The sequence below is a fragment of the Aspergillus aculeatus genome (assembly GCF_001890905.1).
Source record: "Aspergillus aculeatus ATCC 16872 unplaced genomic scaffold ASPACscaffold_2, whole genome shotgun sequence".
NCBI classification, from domain to species: Eukaryota; Fungi; Ascomycota; class Eurotiomycetes; order Eurotiales; family Aspergillaceae; genus Aspergillus; species Aspergillus aculeatus.
The window spans coordinates 1494509-1510389 of record NW_017962977.1 but is presented as its reverse complement, the minus strand read 5'-3'; the positions used below and the strand labels follow the sequence as shown (position 1 = coordinate 1510389).

General features: G+C 54.0%; 5 protein-coding genes across 5 annotated transcripts; 3 read left to right on the top strand and 2 right to left on the bottom strand.

The window, feature by feature from the left end:
• The first annotated feature begins 928 nt into the window (after positions 1 to 928).
• ASPACDRAFT_75322 (ATP-binding response regulator) lies at positions 929 to 4274 on the top strand. Its single transcript, XM_020204422.1, has 2 exons — positions 929 to 2107; positions 2174 to 4274. The coding sequence occupies exons 1-2, from the start codon at positions 1123 to 1125 to the stop codon at positions 4045 to 4047; spliced, it is 2859 nt and encodes a 952-aa protein (XP_020060130.1). The 5' UTR covers positions 929 to 1122; the 3' UTR covers positions 4048 to 4274.
• Positions 4275 to 4505: 231 nt separating this feature from the next.
• Positions 4506 to 5942, bottom strand: ASPACDRAFT_75321 (emp24/gp25L/p24 family protein). The gene is made up of 3 exons (XM_020204421.1): positions 5700 to 5942; positions 5253 to 5638; positions 4506 to 5080 (listed from the first exon to the last, which is right to left on the bottom strand). The coding sequence occupies exons 1-3, from the start codon at positions 5857 to 5859 to the stop codon at positions 4931 to 4933; spliced, it is 696 nt and encodes a 231-aa protein (XP_020060129.1). The 5' UTR covers positions 5860 to 5942; the 3' UTR covers positions 4506 to 4930.
• Positions 5943 to 6245: 303 nt separating this feature from the next.
• On the top strand, positions 6246 to 8219 carry ASPACDRAFT_22757 (SANT/Myb-like DNA-binding domain-containing protein; the record flags this gene model as incomplete). The annotated part of the gene is made up of 3 exons (XM_020199143.1): positions 6246 to 6339; positions 6401 to 6518; positions 6575 to 8219. The coding sequence occupies 3 exons, from the start codon at positions 6246 to 6248 to the stop codon at positions 8217 to 8219; spliced, it is 1857 nt and encodes a 618-aa protein (XP_020060128.1).
• Positions 8220 to 8689: 470 nt separating this feature from the next.
• ASPACDRAFT_57168 (uncharacterized protein) lies at positions 8690 to 11222 on the bottom strand (the record flags this gene model as incomplete). Its single annotated transcript, XM_020203209.1, has 5 exons — positions 8690 to 9007; positions 9037 to 9617; positions 9832 to 9895; positions 9961 to 11030; positions 11090 to 11222. The coding sequence occupies 5 exons, from the start codon at positions 11220 to 11222 to the stop codon at positions 8690 to 8692; spliced, it is 2166 nt and encodes a 721-aa protein (XP_020060127.1).
• A 1502-nt stretch (positions 11223 to 12724) lies between these two features.
• Positions 12725 to 15745, top strand: ASPACDRAFT_75317 (5-methyltetrahydropteroyltriglutamate--homocysteine S-methyltransferase). The gene is made up of 3 exons (XM_020204420.1): positions 12725 to 13116; positions 13178 to 13297; positions 13352 to 15745. Exons 1-3 carry the CDS (start codon positions 12886 to 12888, stop codon positions 15323 to 15325), a joined length of 2325 nt encoding a protein of 774 aa, XP_020060126.1. The 5' UTR covers positions 12725 to 12885; the 3' UTR covers positions 15326 to 15745.
• Positions 15746 to 15881: the final 136 nt, after the last annotated feature.

The following is a 15881-nucleotide window of genomic DNA, read 5'->3' as shown; positions in this document are numbered from 1 at the left end:
AACGATGAAAAGCAGAAGCAAAAGAAGGGGATGAAGTTTCAGCCTCCCCGCGTCTAGACCCGGCGATCGGCCCAAACTGGCCCCATCGATTTCTCAGTCACTTTCTTTTCCCCTCTTCCCAGTGCCATGCCAACTCCTCCAACCAACCTTGAACCTCCTCCTCTCCTCCTCAATCTCCCTGCGTTTGCTACTGTACTAACCGGCTTAGCACCATGAACTGCTTCTAAGCTACTACTCCTACAAGTAGTCTTTTGTGTCTCTTTCCAATCTGATAATATTTGCTTTCCCCACCCTGTTCTGGACCTCCTCTCTCTTGTCCCCTAAACTCCCTTCCCCCGAGTTTCCCTGTCCCCGTGCCATTATCTCTCGAATGCTGGCCTTCTCTCGCCCTTCCTGCGCTGCACCTCAACCGCGGATTGTTCGTGTCAATGACCGATCTTGGCTTTCATCAATTGAACATCCCGTCAGCAGATCCCTGGAATATCCAATCTCTCACAGCAGTTAGAATCACCAACGCTGGTTCGGCACTTTAGACCGAGACATCCGCCAATTCCCCTACAGAAACTTCAGAGTCAAAACACGGAAGAAAAAAACAAGGAAAACTTCAACGTTTCCAGAACAATAAAAAAACAAGAACCTCGATTGCTCTCAATAATAGCCCGGCATCTAACCGATAAATATTTCCTCTTAGCAGCCTTGTTGCAGAAATTTCTACTGCCAACAGCTGCCTGCTCTTCGCCCAATTTTCCCTTCCACCGCCGCGCGGTGTCGCTCAGCGTGGGCTTCGACTTGACCAGCTTAAGTGATGTATGTTTTGACCGGTTTTAGCATGGGATTGCCCGAGATGTGCTCCGCGGAGAACACCTGGTCGAAAGCACCTCTGTTCGCTCGTTACGCCCGCTTGCTAACATTTTCTGGACAACCCCAGACTGAACGCCATGCGCTGTGTCCCTTCCATAGAATCCGGTCGTAATTCGCTGATCTTTCATCAATCTCCTTCGGTTTCCTGGCGCCCTCCTATATTATAATTTGCCAGGACCCGAAGTCTCGTTCGCGGTGGTATCTGTTTTGGACACATCAACAATTCCATCCATACAGGGCGATCAACCCCCTCGGGACACCATGCCCGACTCAGCGGACCCCGAATGGTCAACCTCATTCGCATCTGGCCCTACCATGTCCTTGCTCCCGACTCAGTGCCTTCCCGGTGATGTGCCTGCAACTACCTTTCTTGACGACGATGCGCAGGCCGATTCGTCCGGTCGCCGGTATATCGGTAGACCCCAGAGTTTCGCAATCGATAGGCTGGTGAAGCTAAAGCAAGAACTTCGTCCCTTGGATTCAGAAACATTCTGGCATCAATTAATGGAGCAAATCAGTCTTATATGCAAGGCTCAATATGTATTCGTCGCTCGCAGGGCTCGGGATGATGAATCCGTGAATGAGATAGAAGGCTACAAAACGATGTTGTTTGGTACAGCCTTCTATTATAACGATGGACACCGCACAGCAGGCATGCACAGACGCAGGCACTTCGCTGGCGGGAACCCTCTCTCGCACATGGACCGTGAGCAGCCATGTTTAATTCCCGAGAAATTAGGATCCTTCATTTCCTTTGACCGGGATCAGCTTCCATTTGCCGCCGAGGGATACCTGGCTGTACCGCTTTTCTCAGGAACAAAGTGTCTAGCCTTTTTTGGACTCATGTGGTCGGAACCGGGCTTGCAAAAGCGTAACCTTTCGTGGTCGCTTCTCGAGATGATCTTGTATTCTCTTGAAGACTTGGTTGTTCAGCGGATTTGCGACGACGTGGACCCTACAGTTACTGTGAACTCCGGTCAAGAGAGCACCGACTCTTCTGGAGGCAAGACATGCGTTGTCGGCGATGTGAATATCGGGGTTGTCCATGGATCTGCAGACTTCTCATCGCAGCCACTGAAGCCCTACGCGAGGAGCTTGTCCCACGAGCTTCGGACACCGATGCAGGGCGTGGTCGGGATGCTGGACGTCATGCATGCTACGGTACGCGAAGCCATCCAAGACAAGCCTTCGCCGAAGGCTGGATTTGTCTTTCGCACCCTTAAGGAGAGTATTGAAATGGTCCAAGGTCAGTCTCAGATTCCCATCGCCTATGTGAATTTCATGCTGATTTTCCAATATTTGGGTGGTACAGATAGTGCACGCAGAGCCGTCGAGGCGGCGGATAATGTTGTTCATGCCTACGACATGAACATGCAGGTCCCCAAGACCCCCCAGTGTGAAAGGGACGATTTCTTCAGTGGTCCGTCGCAGAGCCCGGTTAGTGCGAGCGAGGGTCGACCGACCATTTTCGGGGAAAGGAGCAACATCACAGTCAATCCGTACAAGCGACGACGCAGTAACCCTCCGGACTGGAATGCTGGTCAGCCTCCAAAGTCAAAAGCGCCGCGGGTCTCCGCTCCCAGAGGCCTTTCGCCTCGCAGCGAAGAGGTCAAAAATGCGGTTCATGAAAGTGAAAAACTGCTTAAGGCTACTCCTGCTCACGAGATTGAAGCAGTAATGGCGAACGTGGTTGATCCCCGTCCGTCTCTAGCTGTTCGGCGTTCGGCACCGCACTTGCTACTTGAAGGCATCAATGTCAATCAGCAAGTTCCAGCTCTGAGAATGACGAAACTCCGTGATCTACTCCGCCTAGTCATCAACGAGTCCTTGCATGTGGGCGGTCGACCCGACTTCGCTGTGAGTAACGCGACAGAGCGAGGAGAGCGGATTGAAGTCCGCTCGCGGTCATCCAATGGTGAGGTCTTTTCGAAGACAATCGACTGGTCTGTCGATCCGGCCCTTCCAGAGACTCTCTTCGTAGATGACCGAGATCTGGCCAAGTTGATATCTTGTGTGTTTCTCAATGCTGTTAAGTTCACCAACAGCGGTATGATCACAGTGACTGCCACGGTTGGCCGCAAGGCGAACGATGTCTTGATCAACATCAAGGACACCGGGCCAGGGATTCCGGATGATTTTTTACCTAAACTTTTCAGGCCATTTGCCCGTGAAGACACATCCACCACCCGCAGCAAAGATGGGCTTGGCTTGGGTCTCCTTGTAGCCAAGGGATTGTCTAGAAAAATGGGTGGTGATCTCATTTGTGTCCGCTCCTCGACGTCGGGGCCTGATCGTGGCTCGGAGTTTGAGATTAGAATCCCCGCCAATCAGCCTGAGCCTTCAGCGGACCGACCTTTGCTGCCTCCAAAACTGCTTACACCTCCTCAGCTCACTGAGACGATGCGGCTGAGCAATGCAAATAATATCACGCCAGACTTTTCCTCATTGTTGCCTACCCCGCAAACTCCTGGTTCACAGGTCCAGCAGCCATCTCCGTTTCTGACTGATGAGCCACCGTCGCTGGCTACGACGCCTGCGCCCCCGCCTCCCAGGAGCACACCACCACAGCGCCACATCAACGGTGATACTCACGACAGCCGTCTCGGGGAGAAGCATCCTTTAACGTTTCTGGTGGCAGAGGATAACAAGATCAATCGGCGAGTCTTAGTGCACATGTTGAAGCGACTTGGCTACAAAGACATATATGAGGCCTGTAACGGCAAGGAAGCCGTCCGCATCATGCAAGATGTTCTTGAGGCACGGCGTCCCGGCCAACAAAGCCCGATTCAGGATTCGAAGCTAGTGAATGAGTCTGACGGCTTCTCGGTTCCCAAACCACCCAGTCAAACCAAGACACGAAAACTAGTGGACGTGGTACTTATGGATCTCTGGATGCCAGAGATGGATGGCTACGAAGCCACGTCCAAGATTCTCCGGATGGTTGAAGAACACCGGAGCAAGCTTCCCTCCGATACTCCGACTAACCAGCACCTTACCGACACACAACCTCCCACAGTCCTGGCTGTCAGTGCCGATGTCACAGACGAGGCTCTAAACCGTGCCACGAAGGTTGGCATGAAGGGTTACATGACCAAGCCGTACAAGCTCTCGGACTTGGAACGGCTGATCCTGGGCTTTTGCAGCAACAATACCTCACGGCCGCACGATGATTCGATGAATGCATGAACTCGTCCATTTTCTGTTTTGTTCTTGGAACTCTTGTTCTTTTCTGTTTCTCGCTTGATACCTCATCGTTGACCTTCCTTTCGACTCTTTTGCTACCGCCCACTCGGGCCAGACTAGTATTGTCTTCTTTCGTGGACTCCTTTTTCTCCACGTGGTGTTTCTATAGATAATTTTTCCGTTGCTGATGTTTGAATGAGCGACCTAGTGCACCCTTAATGATCTATGACCAGGGGTATAAAAACGGAGAGCTAAATAAACGAGAGCTCGATGGACTTGGAATATAACAAATCCAATTCGATGATGATTCTTATTGACATGGGTTGAATTCAATGCTACTGCATTGATAGTTTTGATGGTAAATAGGCGGTGGTAAATAGTCCATTCTTACTGTTGTGTGCTGAGTGGGCGGGGTAAGTCGTGTTTTGCACGGTTTTGTTGGGGATCTCATGGATCTCCGTACACGGTATATATATCCTGCCGGCTCGCTTGGGATACTCCGAGCAGCCCATGCAGACGAAGGCTACTCCACATCAAGAACTCGACTAACCAACCGAACACCATGAGAACGCTATGATCACCTTACGTTCCTTGACTAGATACCTTTGAACATAGCAGCACAGCCCAAGTGTGAAGAAGATAATATAGATCATGTCATGTCCCCGTAAGACACAAACAAACAAACATTTGGAAATACGAATGACTTAGAAAAGTTTATTACCTCGCTGAAAAGAAAACACCGATCATATAAAGCTACCGGGCCTGATTTGGTAATTTCTCTCTCCCCCCCTCGATCTTCTTTCTTTGTCGCACAGAACCAAGGAGAAGAAACAAAATCATAGCTCGAAAGAAAAGAACCCCCCTTTCGTCCGATCGACATGGGCATTTATGTGAGCTTCTGCTTGATGAAGAAAGAGCGGAGATGCGAGAGTTGCCAGGCACAAGCGGCCGAGAGAACGAACAGCTGGATCAGGGTCCACCGGACGACGCGGGAATTGGTAGCCTCGGACTGGTCGCGGAATTCGGCCTCACGTTCCTGTTATTTTTTTGGTTTAGCAAGCTCGTTCATTGACTCGTGGGATATCGTAGAGGGGCGCGACGAGGGCCTTTCCCTCAAGGTGCAAAGAGAGAGAGGGAAGGGGAAGAGAGTCGCGTCATAGTTGAGAAGCACAAAACGAAGCTTGAGCGCGCGGGGATTGAAGACATACCCGCTGGAACACCTGCTCTCTCCGGATATCCTGCAAGCGACCGTTCAGGTCCTTGACCTTCTGCACAATGTCCTGCATCTTGTCCTTGTCCTCCGACTCGATCTTGCTGGTCTCGCCGATGGCCATGTCGAGGGTGACCTGGACGGCGCCGGCCTGGGCGCCGGACAGCCAGCCGCCCGTGGCGGCATTGGTCTCGGGGGTGAGGCAGATCTTGTGCAGGCCGGCGTCGGCGGCGGAGAAGGTCCAGCGGCCCGAGTGGCCGTCGCGCTTGGAGACGACGCGGTGGTCGTTGTCGAAGATCTCGTCCACGGTGATGAGCATCTTCAGGTTGGGGTCGACGATATACGTGTTCGATTGTTCGTTGATGACGGCCGTGGAGTAGGTGCCTGTTGTTGCTTTGAATTAGCTTGGGTGTGAATTGATGATCTTGTCGGGGAAATTACTGACCGACAACGAGGGTGTCCTTGGGAAGCTCCTCATAGAAGCACTTGGTTTGGCGCCCGTCCATGAAGAAGTAGAGGGCATTGGCGGGCACCGACAGGCACAGGATGGCACATACGGCCAGCGCAGAGGAGAGCCATGAGGCCGATGATCGAGACGGAGCCATGATGCGATCCAGATTCAGGAGAAAATTGACCTAAGAATCCGAGGAAATGAAGAGGGGGAGGAAACAAAAAGAAATGGGTAAGTGGAGGAGGGGAGGTCGACTGGCAGAGCAAGTAGAGAAGGACAGATTAGGATGGTGGCAGCAGCAGCAGCAGTTGAAACCAACAAGACAAGAACTGGCCCGAGTCGGTCTTGGCGCGAATTCATTCTCTCTTCAATTCCTCCCTCCGCCCACCCTCCCCCCCCCTCTTTCATTAACTCAGCCGTTCCCCTAATAGCTGTCATCACCCTCTATCGCATTTATTGCTCGACTTGAATCTTGAACAAACTCTCTACGCTTGAGTCGATCCCTCACCCTCTCCCGATCGCCCCGGGGTCCCGCCCGTCATGGCTGCCGCCGATGTTCGCGACATGCTGGATTTGCCCGCGGAGGGCCAGCCACGTCCGCTGAAGAAGCAGAAAGTGACCGAGAAGAGACCAGGTAGGCTGCCATGCTTGAACTTCACACCAAGGAATCTCTAACTTAATTATCTCGAGTCTAGAGGGTATCACTCGTGAGCTCTTCGCCTTACTAGGCGAGCGGGCACCTCCGATCGCAATCAACGAGAACCGCTACAAGGGCCGTCCCAAATGGATGAGCAAGATGCGTGTCCGCCCTTGGTAGGACCACTTCCTCATCATTTGCTAGCGAGTCGCTAACATGACTTGACACTCAGGCGGATGGTGCCATTCGAAAACGGCGCGCGATCGGACGGTCTCGTGCTGCGCCATTGGCAACGACAGAACGAGCCCGCGAAACCCGCTCTAGAGGGATCTGAGATGGAAGTGGACGAGAAGACGGACGGCAAGAACGCATCCGAGACGGTGGAGAAGGATTACATGTTCGCCAAATACAATATCAAAGCGCGCGTGCCGAACCGCTACACCGATGAGGAGTACAACCGCCATCTGAAGAATGACGACTGGACTCGCCAGGAGACCGACTATCTGATGGACTTGGTCGAGGAGTACGATCTTCGCTGGGTGGTGATCGCCGACCGCTACGATTACCAACCGCATCCCGTCGACGCGGAGACGAACACAACGGCCCTCGTCCCGGCCAAACGATATCGGACAATGGAACAGATGAAAGCTCGCTACTACTTCATCGCCGCATCCATGCTCGCCCTCGAGCAGCCCCCGTCCGAGATGTCCGAGGCCGAATTCGAACTGCACGAGAAGATGATGAAATTCGACCCGGAGCGCGAGCGCTCCCGCAAGGAGCTCGCGGCCCTGCAGCTCAACCGCACCGCCGACGAAGTCCGCGAGGAGAGTATCCTCCTGGAAGAGCTCAAACGCATCACCGCCAACGAGCAGGAGTTCATCACTGAGCGCCGGGAGCTCTACTCCCGCCTCGAGGTCCCCATCAGCGTCGGCAACACCACCATGTACCAGTCCAGTCAGGGTCTCTCGCAACTCCTCCAGACCCTCCTACAAGCCGACAAGAGCAAGAAGCGTCGCTCGATCCTGGGCCCCGAAAGCGCCGGCGCCGCTCCCAGTCCGGCCGGGCAGACTCCCGCCTCCAACGCCCCCGGCAGTGCCCGGGACAGCCGCGCCGATACCCCCAATGCCTCCACGCCCGCCACCGCTGCCACCGCCGCTGCCGCCCCGATCAACAAGAAGGCCGCCGCCGCCGCTGCCGCCGCTGCCGCGGCGGCCGCGACCAAGGAAGCCGAAAAGACCGTCAAGACGCTCACCCCGGCCGAGGAGGCCAAGTACGGCGTGCAGCACCACGAGCGGCTGGCCCCCGGCGTGCAGTTCCGGAGCGATCGCGCCCAGAAGCTCACGCAGGCCAAATCCAACGTGCAGACGCAAAAGCTGGCGGCCGCGCTGGCCGAGCTCGCCGTGCCGCTCCGCCTCGTCATGCCCACGGAGCGCGTGTGCAAGGAGTTCGAGAAGCTCATCCACTCGGTCAACCTGCTGCTCGACGCGCGCAAGGTCGCCGAGAAGGTGGAGAGCGAGATCCGCGTGCTCGAGGCCGCCAAGGAGGAGCGCGAGCGCAAGACCAAGGAATCCCAGCAGGAGAAGACCTCCACCACGTCCACTTCCACTAGCAAACCCGAGGTCAAGTCCGAGCAGCAGGACGAGGAGGACGGCCAGCCGCTGATCCCCGCTGATGCTGCCGCCGAGGCCGCCACGGCCCCCGATCCCAAGGGTCCGGCCACTGCGGCCCAGGCGGAGGGCGAGGCAGCAGCAGAAGTGAAAGGGACGAGTGGCGTGCCTGCTGGTTCGACGGAGGGACAGGATGGAGCGTCGCACAAACGCTCGGCCAGTGTTTTGAGCAATGCGAGCGACAAGAGCAACAAGCGGCAAAGAAAATAAGGCCTAGGGCCTTGAGTTTTGTGTTTCGGGCAAGGGCGTTTTGATTGGGAAGGACTTCGGGGGCGTCTTGATGCTTTAATATATACCTTTGTACGATTATATGAGACCCTGCGCGGGTGCTTTCCAGGATTGCAGACTAGATGTGCATAAACTTCCAATGACTTCCACTTGGTGATGGTCATCTCATCACATGCTCTCTGTCCACAAGGTCCTTGAATCGGCCCCCTCCCCCCGCACCTAGTATGTATAAAACGAATATCCCCAGCGTCTTGTCTAACGTATGCATTCTTGCTCGCCACAAGCTGAGGTATCAATACACAACAATCCAACCCTGTCATATCTCTCCCATGGTCAGTGTTGACTAGTCCGCCCTGAAGCAGGCCCACCGAGTCTTTGATACAAAGCGTTTACTACCAATAGAATTGCCTCTAAGTCCTCAAGCCCAGCACACAGGTTACATACTCATCGACTCACTCACCTACAGAAAAGATCTCCTCACAATCCTGATAATTGCTTTCCCAGCCATCAGTGACAACTGTCGAGCCAGTCTGTTCCGAGAACTGCTTGCGAACCGGGTCTACGCTGGGACTGCTTGGTCCATCTTCCTCGAGAGAAGACTTGTGATTTCCGCCGGGCCATTGCTTTAGAGGAACCATCGGCTCACCATCCTCGTCCGTCTGGGCCCGGCGCTTACGGTCCAAGACCCGGAATTTCATAGCTCGCCCGTCTTTCTTTTGTATCACTGGGAACCGCCCGGCCGACGCGTTCAACTTGGCAGTTGCTTTGGCCTCCAGGTCGCGCGCCATCGCAGACATACTGCGGCCCTTGCCCATAGACTTCCGGTGCGACGCAGAGTCGACCATCTTCCCAGAGACATCCCTCGTCCTTCTGTGCTCGTACTGGATGCTGACGGACTCGCTTGTGGGGGCTGTTGTTCGCTTGGAGATTGGTTAGGATCGACCCAGGCACAGAAATCCCAAGGGTCCTTTGCACCAGCTGATGGCTCTGGGTCGGAATGATCCTTCTTCCTTTTTGAAAATTTCCCCAGTAGAGAAGACTTTAGTGACTCATCGCCTGCAGTTTCATTAGTTGCGCCGGACCAACTGCGAAGATTGATGTGGCCAATAATGGAAGAGATATCGAGACCAGTTCCCGCTTTCTTCGACAGCGACGTTATATCCTGCTGTTGTGGCTGGTCCTCGATAAGGTTTGCCTTCTCAGTCTGCGTATCAGTCTCCAGTGGCGCGTCTTGGCTTGAACCGTTGATCGCAAATGGACCGGACTGTTCTTTTGAGGGCCTATCGTTTTCTTCAGCAGCGGACACTAATGTGTACCCATAGCCAAGACGCCGTCCACCAGACATCCAGCCCACGCTCACTTTCCGGGGCGATACAGGATCTGCGTCAGTGTTAGTTGGAAAGCTGATGTTTGAGGAAGCGACTGAAAGGTCCGAGTGAATCTGTTCTACAAATGTGCCGTACGAGGCTAGCGCATTAGTCGTATTGTCATGGACGAGTCTGGAACTCGCAGACCCAGCATTGGCCATATCTTCCAGCAGCAGGGGTGAGCAGTCTCGAGTAGGATGAAGGCTTCTTTGGGATTGTCTCCCTACCGGCGTTGTGTTGTGCGCTATTTCTGCCTTGCCCAAGTATATTCTGGATCCAGCCGAATACTGGCTGTCTGGTCGAGAATAGCAGGAAGATGTCTGTTGTGGAAAGGGCCTATATGTCGGTTCACTTACGTCCCTCGCCTTGCCTTTGCCCACCACTGGGCCATCATCAATGAGCTGTTCCGTTGGCTTCCGCAGCCTGACATCACTAACCCATGGGTTTCCCTCGAAGGATTGTTTAGTCGAGAGAACCCGAGGAGAGGTTGTACGAGATGCAAGCATCCTATGAATCTCCATGTCCTCGAGATGAACGGAAGCATTGCCGGAGGCAGACAATGGAGGTTGTTGTCTTCTCTTTCTAACCGGAAGCCCCGTTGAGGGCCCAGCTAGCGAGTCTACAGATGTCGTGTAATGCGTTGGCACCGGGGAGACGTGGCCTGGAGTTCTCGAGCGATACTCATAACATCCCGAGGTCGAAAAATGGTTGCCCTCGGGGATAGTTGGAGAGCTATGTAGGGGGTTCGACAGCTTTGGGGTCCCAACTGGAGAAGGTGAAGAGTATCCATCCTGCTTATCCCATGGCACACACTCTGCTGACCTCGGAGTCATGAAGCCAGCATGATAAGGTTGTGCGGCTTGGACCCGACGGCTTGCACTGCTTCCCACACGGGAGAAAGGGGGGTTTGGTGTCGGATGGACGGCCCAGATTGCCTGGTCCATGGAAGACCAAGGGTTTCGTGTTCCTTCCAGTATAGTCTGGTCTACTCCAGGTGCGTTCACTGAGTCTCCATTCGACACACCAGATGTACTGCCTGGGGTGAGGTGACCGTTCCTTTCATCCCCACGAGATTGAAGCTTGGACAGCGATGTTGTCTCGTGTACGAAATTCTCCGCGACCAAGCGATCTGGCGTGCGAGTAATTTGTTTTGGGGTGCTGATGAACTGAGCGTCACTGTCATAGCCCCTCTCGCTCATCAAACTGCTGCCAAAGCCAACTGGGGAAACGGTGTCCAGCCGATTACTGGCAAATCTCGACGGATCGCGGAAGCTAGAGGATGCTGATTTCCTCGCGGCCCTCGTGGGGGCTCCATGGAGGCCTTTGAGTTCTCTCGAGAATCGCTTGCGTAATTTTTCCGACAAGCCGCCGGCGGAGGTCCCAGAGGAGGAGAAGCGAACGGCATCTTTTCTAGAGGTGAATTGAGCTATCACGATCGAATCGTTAACAGATGAGTTTACAGGCAGGGATTGAGTCACGCTGTACCACTATCCTGACCACTTTCCACAGCTCCATTTGGAGGCGAAGTGACTGGATGCAGTGGGTACGCAGGCCCCGTTCCTGGCGGGTCTGGTTTCTTCCAGTACGCGCGGAGTCGGGGGCAAAAGAAAATCCCCATTGTCGATGGCCGCCGCGGAGTGTTCAACAGTGTTGATCAGATGGCGACTGTGGCAATTGAAGCCATGAAGTGACCCATGAGCGCACGAGCATGGAGAAGACCAAGCCTCCCAAGACTACCTTTGCAATCATCTCGAGTTGCTACTGTAGGGAAGGCGAGGGGGGGGGGAGGAGCGTGGCGTGAGAATTGCCAGACCCCCAAACTGAGGCAGGCGCGTTCGTATTCTTGCTTGAGTCCAATTCATCAGAGAATGGAAAGACAGCGTACCACTAAATATAGACTAGGAGTCTGTCCAGCATGTGTCCGAAACGAAGCAACAATCAGACTGCAGCGATCTGGGGAGGGGCATTGCTCAAGTAAAAGTTCCCAGCGGCGCCGGACAACAAATTGGTCTCCGAACTCAATCGCCGGAGCTCCGAATGATGGAAGCGGGGATCCTTATCCAACATGGCTGATGCTTCGGACAAATTGAAATCAGTCAGGTTGTTTGAGCTTTACTGAAGTGGCAATTGTTTACACAGAACATCGCGAATGGAGCAAATCATAGTCATCCAAGTTACCCAAGTGACCAAAGTCACCGGAATGAAATAACTTTACCTACAATCTACCTCCAAATAGGCATCTGGCCCTGGCTTTTAGTGGCCGATCGCGGACGCAGCCAGACCGTCTCCGATGGTTTCTCCGGACTGCGACCGGCCGGTCCCTCGCAACTGGCCAACTTACTGGCTAACTTACTGGCTGTGACTCAAATGATTTACCCTGGGTTAATTAACTTTTTGGGGGGTCCTTTTGGGTCTTTTACTTTTTTCCCTCGCGATTGACTTGATCACGCCATTTGGCACTATTCAATTGCTGGATTAGCCTCATACTTCGGCGAGATGGTTGACTGTCCTTACCAGTGGTTCTCCGTAGTTCAATACACATTTCTTACAGTTTCTGGCATAGAACAATTGAGACCAACGGGACAATCATTGGCCTCACTGATGAGCATTAGATGCATGAGAATGAGAACGTGCAGTCCGAGGGGCCACGGGATCCCATGGGATACCATGGGAGGGGCACTCCTCCGCAGTCGGTCCATGGACAATGATTTGATAATGCGATTAGATCAAGGCAAAGATACCCAAGTTAAACCTTGAACTTTGAATGATTGAATGAATTCTCGAGACAGCCCAACCGGGTGTTACCAGCGACCAGCGGGGAATCGCTATCGGAGGGTTGTTGACAGTCCGGAGGGGCTGTAATTTTACCGGTTATTACCGGCCACGAAACCCCGCCAAACTTTCCGCCATCCCATCCAGACCCAGTCAGAAAGAAACCTTCGGCCTCCGATGTTTTAGGATTTTTTTTTTCTTCTTCTTTGGTACATACAGTCCAGGCAGTGGTTGTAGCCTGAGGTTTTCCGCCTCCCCTGCCCCTCCCCCTCCCAGCTTATATTTCCCCTCCATCCCCCCCTCCCTCCTCCGTCTTCTTCTCTTCTCTTTCTCTTTCATCTCTCCCGTGTGTCTTTCTCCCTCTCTATCTCTTCCTCTCATCTCTCTCCCAGCAAGAGGATTGATTCTTCTTGTCTGTTCTTCCTTGTGTTGTGTGCCTTGCAACTTGTTCACTCCATCCACAAACTCTCTCCCTTTCTCCCCGTACACATTCACACACATTCGTCAAGATGGTTCAGTCTTCCGTCTTGGGTTTCCCCCGTATGGGAAAGCTCCGTGACCTCAAGAAGGCTACTGAGGCTTACTGGGGTGGAAAGATCTCTCGTGATGAGCTCCTGAGCGAGGGAAAGAGACTCCGTGCTGAGCACTGGAAGCTCCAGAAGCAGGCTGGTGTCGACATCATCCCCAGCAACGACTTCGCTTTCTACGATCAGGTCCTCGACCACATCCAGCTCTTCGGTGTATGTCTTTAAGCCCCTCTGCTTTATGCCCAGAAATCTCTGCTAACATGCTTCTTCATAGGTCATCCCCGAGCGCTACAGCAAGTACGGTCTCGACCCTCTCGATGAGTACTTCGCCATGGGCCGTGGTCTCCAGAGACCCGCCAAGGATGGCCAGGCCGCTGTCGATGTTCCCGCTTTGGTATGATACGCTGCATAGGAGGTTGGATACGATCAAGGCTAATACTGTCTCCAGGAAATGGTCAAGTGGTTCGACTCTAACTACCACTACGTCAAGCCTACCCTTCAGGACAACCAGACCTTCAAGCTCGCTGCTGAGCCCAAGCCCGTTGTTCAGTTCCTCGAGGCCAAGGAGGCTGGTGTTGTCACTCGCCCTGTCATCCTCGGTCCCGTCTCCTTCCTCACCCTCGCCAAGGCCGACCGTGGCCAGACCATTGACCCCATCTCCAAGCTCGAGGAGCTCCTTCCCCTCTACGTCGAGCTCCTTGCTAAGCTCAAGGAGGCCGGTGCTGAGGATGTCCAGATTGATGAGCCCGTCCTCGTCTTTGACCTCCCTGCCAAGTCCAAGGCTGCCTTCAAGCCCGCCTATGAGAAGCTCGGTGCCCTTGGTGACAAGGCTCCCCGCCTCGTCCTTGCCACCTACTTCGGTGACATTGTTCACAACATTGATGTTCTTCCTGCTCTCCAGAGCCTCCACGGTATTCACATTGACCTTGTCCGCAACCCTGAGCAGCTCGATACTGTCGTCGGTGCTCTCGGCCCCAAGCAGATTCTGTCTGCTGGTGTTGTTGACGGTCGTAACATCTGGAAGACCAACTTCAAGGCTGCCATCGAGAAGGTTGAGCTCGCCATCCAGAAGCTCGGCAAGGAGCGCGTCATTGTTGCCACCTCCAGCTCTCTCCTCCACGTTCCCCACACTCTCGAGAGCGAGAAGAACTTGGATGCTGAGGTCCGTGACTGGTTCAGCTTCGCTGTTGAGAAGCTGTCCGAGGTTGTCGTGATCGCCAAGGCTGTTACCGAGGGCCCTGCTGCTGTCCGTGAGCAGCTCGAGGCCAACGCCAAATCCGTCCAGGCCCGTGCTTCCTCCAAGCGCACCAACGACCCTGAGGTCAAGGCCCGCCAGGCCGCCGTCACCGAGGAGATGCACAACCGCAAGTCTCCCTTCACCACCCGTATCGCCGAGCAGACCAAGTCTATCAAGCTTCCTCTCTTCCCCACCACCACCATCGGATCTTTCCCCCAGACCAAGGAGATCCGTGTCCAGCGTAACAAGTTCACCAAGGGTGAGATCACCGCTGAGCAGTACGAGAAGTTCATTGAGCAAGAGATCGAGGAGGTCGTCAAGATCCAGGAGGAGCTCGACCTGGACGTTCTCGTCCACGGTGAGCCCGAGCGTAACGACATGGTCCAGTACTTCGGTGAGCGCCTCACCGGTTACGTCTTCACCACCCACGCCTGGGTTCAGAGCTACGGATCCCGCTGCGTGCGTCCTCCCATTATTGTCGGTGACATCTCTCGTCCCGCTCCCATGACCGTCAAGGAGTCCAAGTACGCCGTCTCGATCTCCAAGAAGCCCATGAAGGGTATGCTCACTGGTCCCATCACCTGTCTCCGCTGGTCTTTCCCCCGTGACGATGTCCACCAGTCTGTCCAGGCTCAGCAGCTGGCTCTTGCCCTCCGCGATGAGGTTGTTGACCTCGAGGCTGCCGGTGTCAAGGTCATCCAGGTCGATGAGCCCGCTCTCCGTGAGGGTCTTCCTCTCCGTGCTGGCACGGAGCGTGAGAAGTACCTCGAGTGGGCCGTCAAGGCTTTCCGCCTGTCCACTGCTGGTGTTACCGACGGTACTCAGATCCACTCTCACTTCTGTTACTCCGAGTTCCAGGACTTCTTCCACGCCATCGCTGCGCTGGATGCCGATGTTCTGAGCATTGAGAACAGCAAGTCTGATGCCAAGCTGCTCAAGGTCTTCATCGACGAGGCCTACCCCCGCCACATCGGTCCTGGTGTCTATGACATCCACTCTCCCCGTGTTCCCAGCGAGCAGGAGATCAAGGACCGCGTCGAGGAGATGCTCCAGTACCTCCGCCCTGAGCAGCTCTGGATCAACCCTGACTGTGGTCTGAAGACCCGTCAGTGGCCCGAGACCAAGGCTGCCCTGAGCAACATGGTCGCGGCTGCCAAGTACTTCCGCGAGAAGCACAGCAACTAAATTCTTTTTACATATTTAATCAGCCCATGATTGGGGCGACGATTTTCAACCCGTCGTCTCGGAGAGAACAATCTGTCGATTGTTGTCCGTCCATTTTCTTATGATGAGTTTACGATGTGATACCAAAAGTTCAACATATGGGTTCAGGGTTTCATTAGATGGGGTCCCCGGAGTTTTCAACATGTCTTTATGACGATTTCAACATCGGCGTCTGCATTAAACATCAGCGCCAAGATCTTTATTTCTGCCTTTTAACAGCGGGAATGCTCGGTGATGTCTGGTGCTTCGCCGGTGTCTTACACATAATATTTCAACAATGTGATACCACACGAAGAGGTTGCTACTGTACCACCTCTTTGGCAATTTAATTTTTACTCTTCGAATTATCGTCGTACTTGCCTCAGTGTAAACGTAGTACTTGAGTAAAAAGATGGTCAACTCCACTGATCTACATGGATTCTCAGTCTTTCCAGTGCTTCAACAAGTCCACAATATCATATTGTAGTATCTTAGCCATTGCTTCGGTTTCCTAAAAACTCCCAAACTAGCTCTACAT

What these genes read in the sequence shown, in the direction of transcription:
- ASPACDRAFT_75322 (XM_020204422.1), top strand. Translation starts at nt 1,123, where the DNA reads ATGCCCGACTCAGCGGACCCCGAATGGTCAACCTCATTCGCATCTGGC. An exon ending in GAGTATTGAAATGGTCCAAG is followed by an intron (nt 2,108 to 2,173) that starts GTCAGTCTCAGA and finishes TGGGTGGTACAG; the next exon opens with ATAGTGCACGCAGAGCCGTC.
- ASPACDRAFT_75321 (XM_020204421.1), bottom strand. Translation starts at nt 5,859, where the DNA reads ATGGCTCCGTCTCGATCATCGGCCTCATGGCTCTCCTCTGCGCTGGCC. An exon ending in CAAGGACACCCTCGTTGTCG is followed by an intron (nt 5,639 to 5,699) that starts GTCAGTAATTTC and finishes AAGCAACAACAG; the next exon opens with GCACCTACTCCACGGCCGTC. An exon ending in GAGAGCAGGTGTTCCAGCGG is followed by an intron (nt 5,081 to 5,252) that starts GTATGTCTTCAA and finishes AAAAAATAACAG; the next exon opens with GAACGTGAGGCCGAATTCCG.
- ASPACDRAFT_75317 (XM_020204420.1), top strand. Translation starts at nt 12,886, where the DNA reads ATGGTTCAGTCTTCCGTCTTGGGTTTCCCCCGTATGGGAAAGCTCCGT. An exon ending in ACCACATCCAGCTCTTCGGT is followed by an intron (nt 13,117 to 13,177) that starts GTATGTCTTTAA and finishes GCTTCTTCATAG; the next exon opens with GTCATCCCCGAGCGCTACAG. An exon ending in CTGTCGATGTTCCCGCTTTG is followed by an intron (nt 13,298 to 13,351) that starts GTATGATACGCT and finishes TACTGTCTCCAG; the next exon opens with GAAATGGTCAAGTGGTTCGA.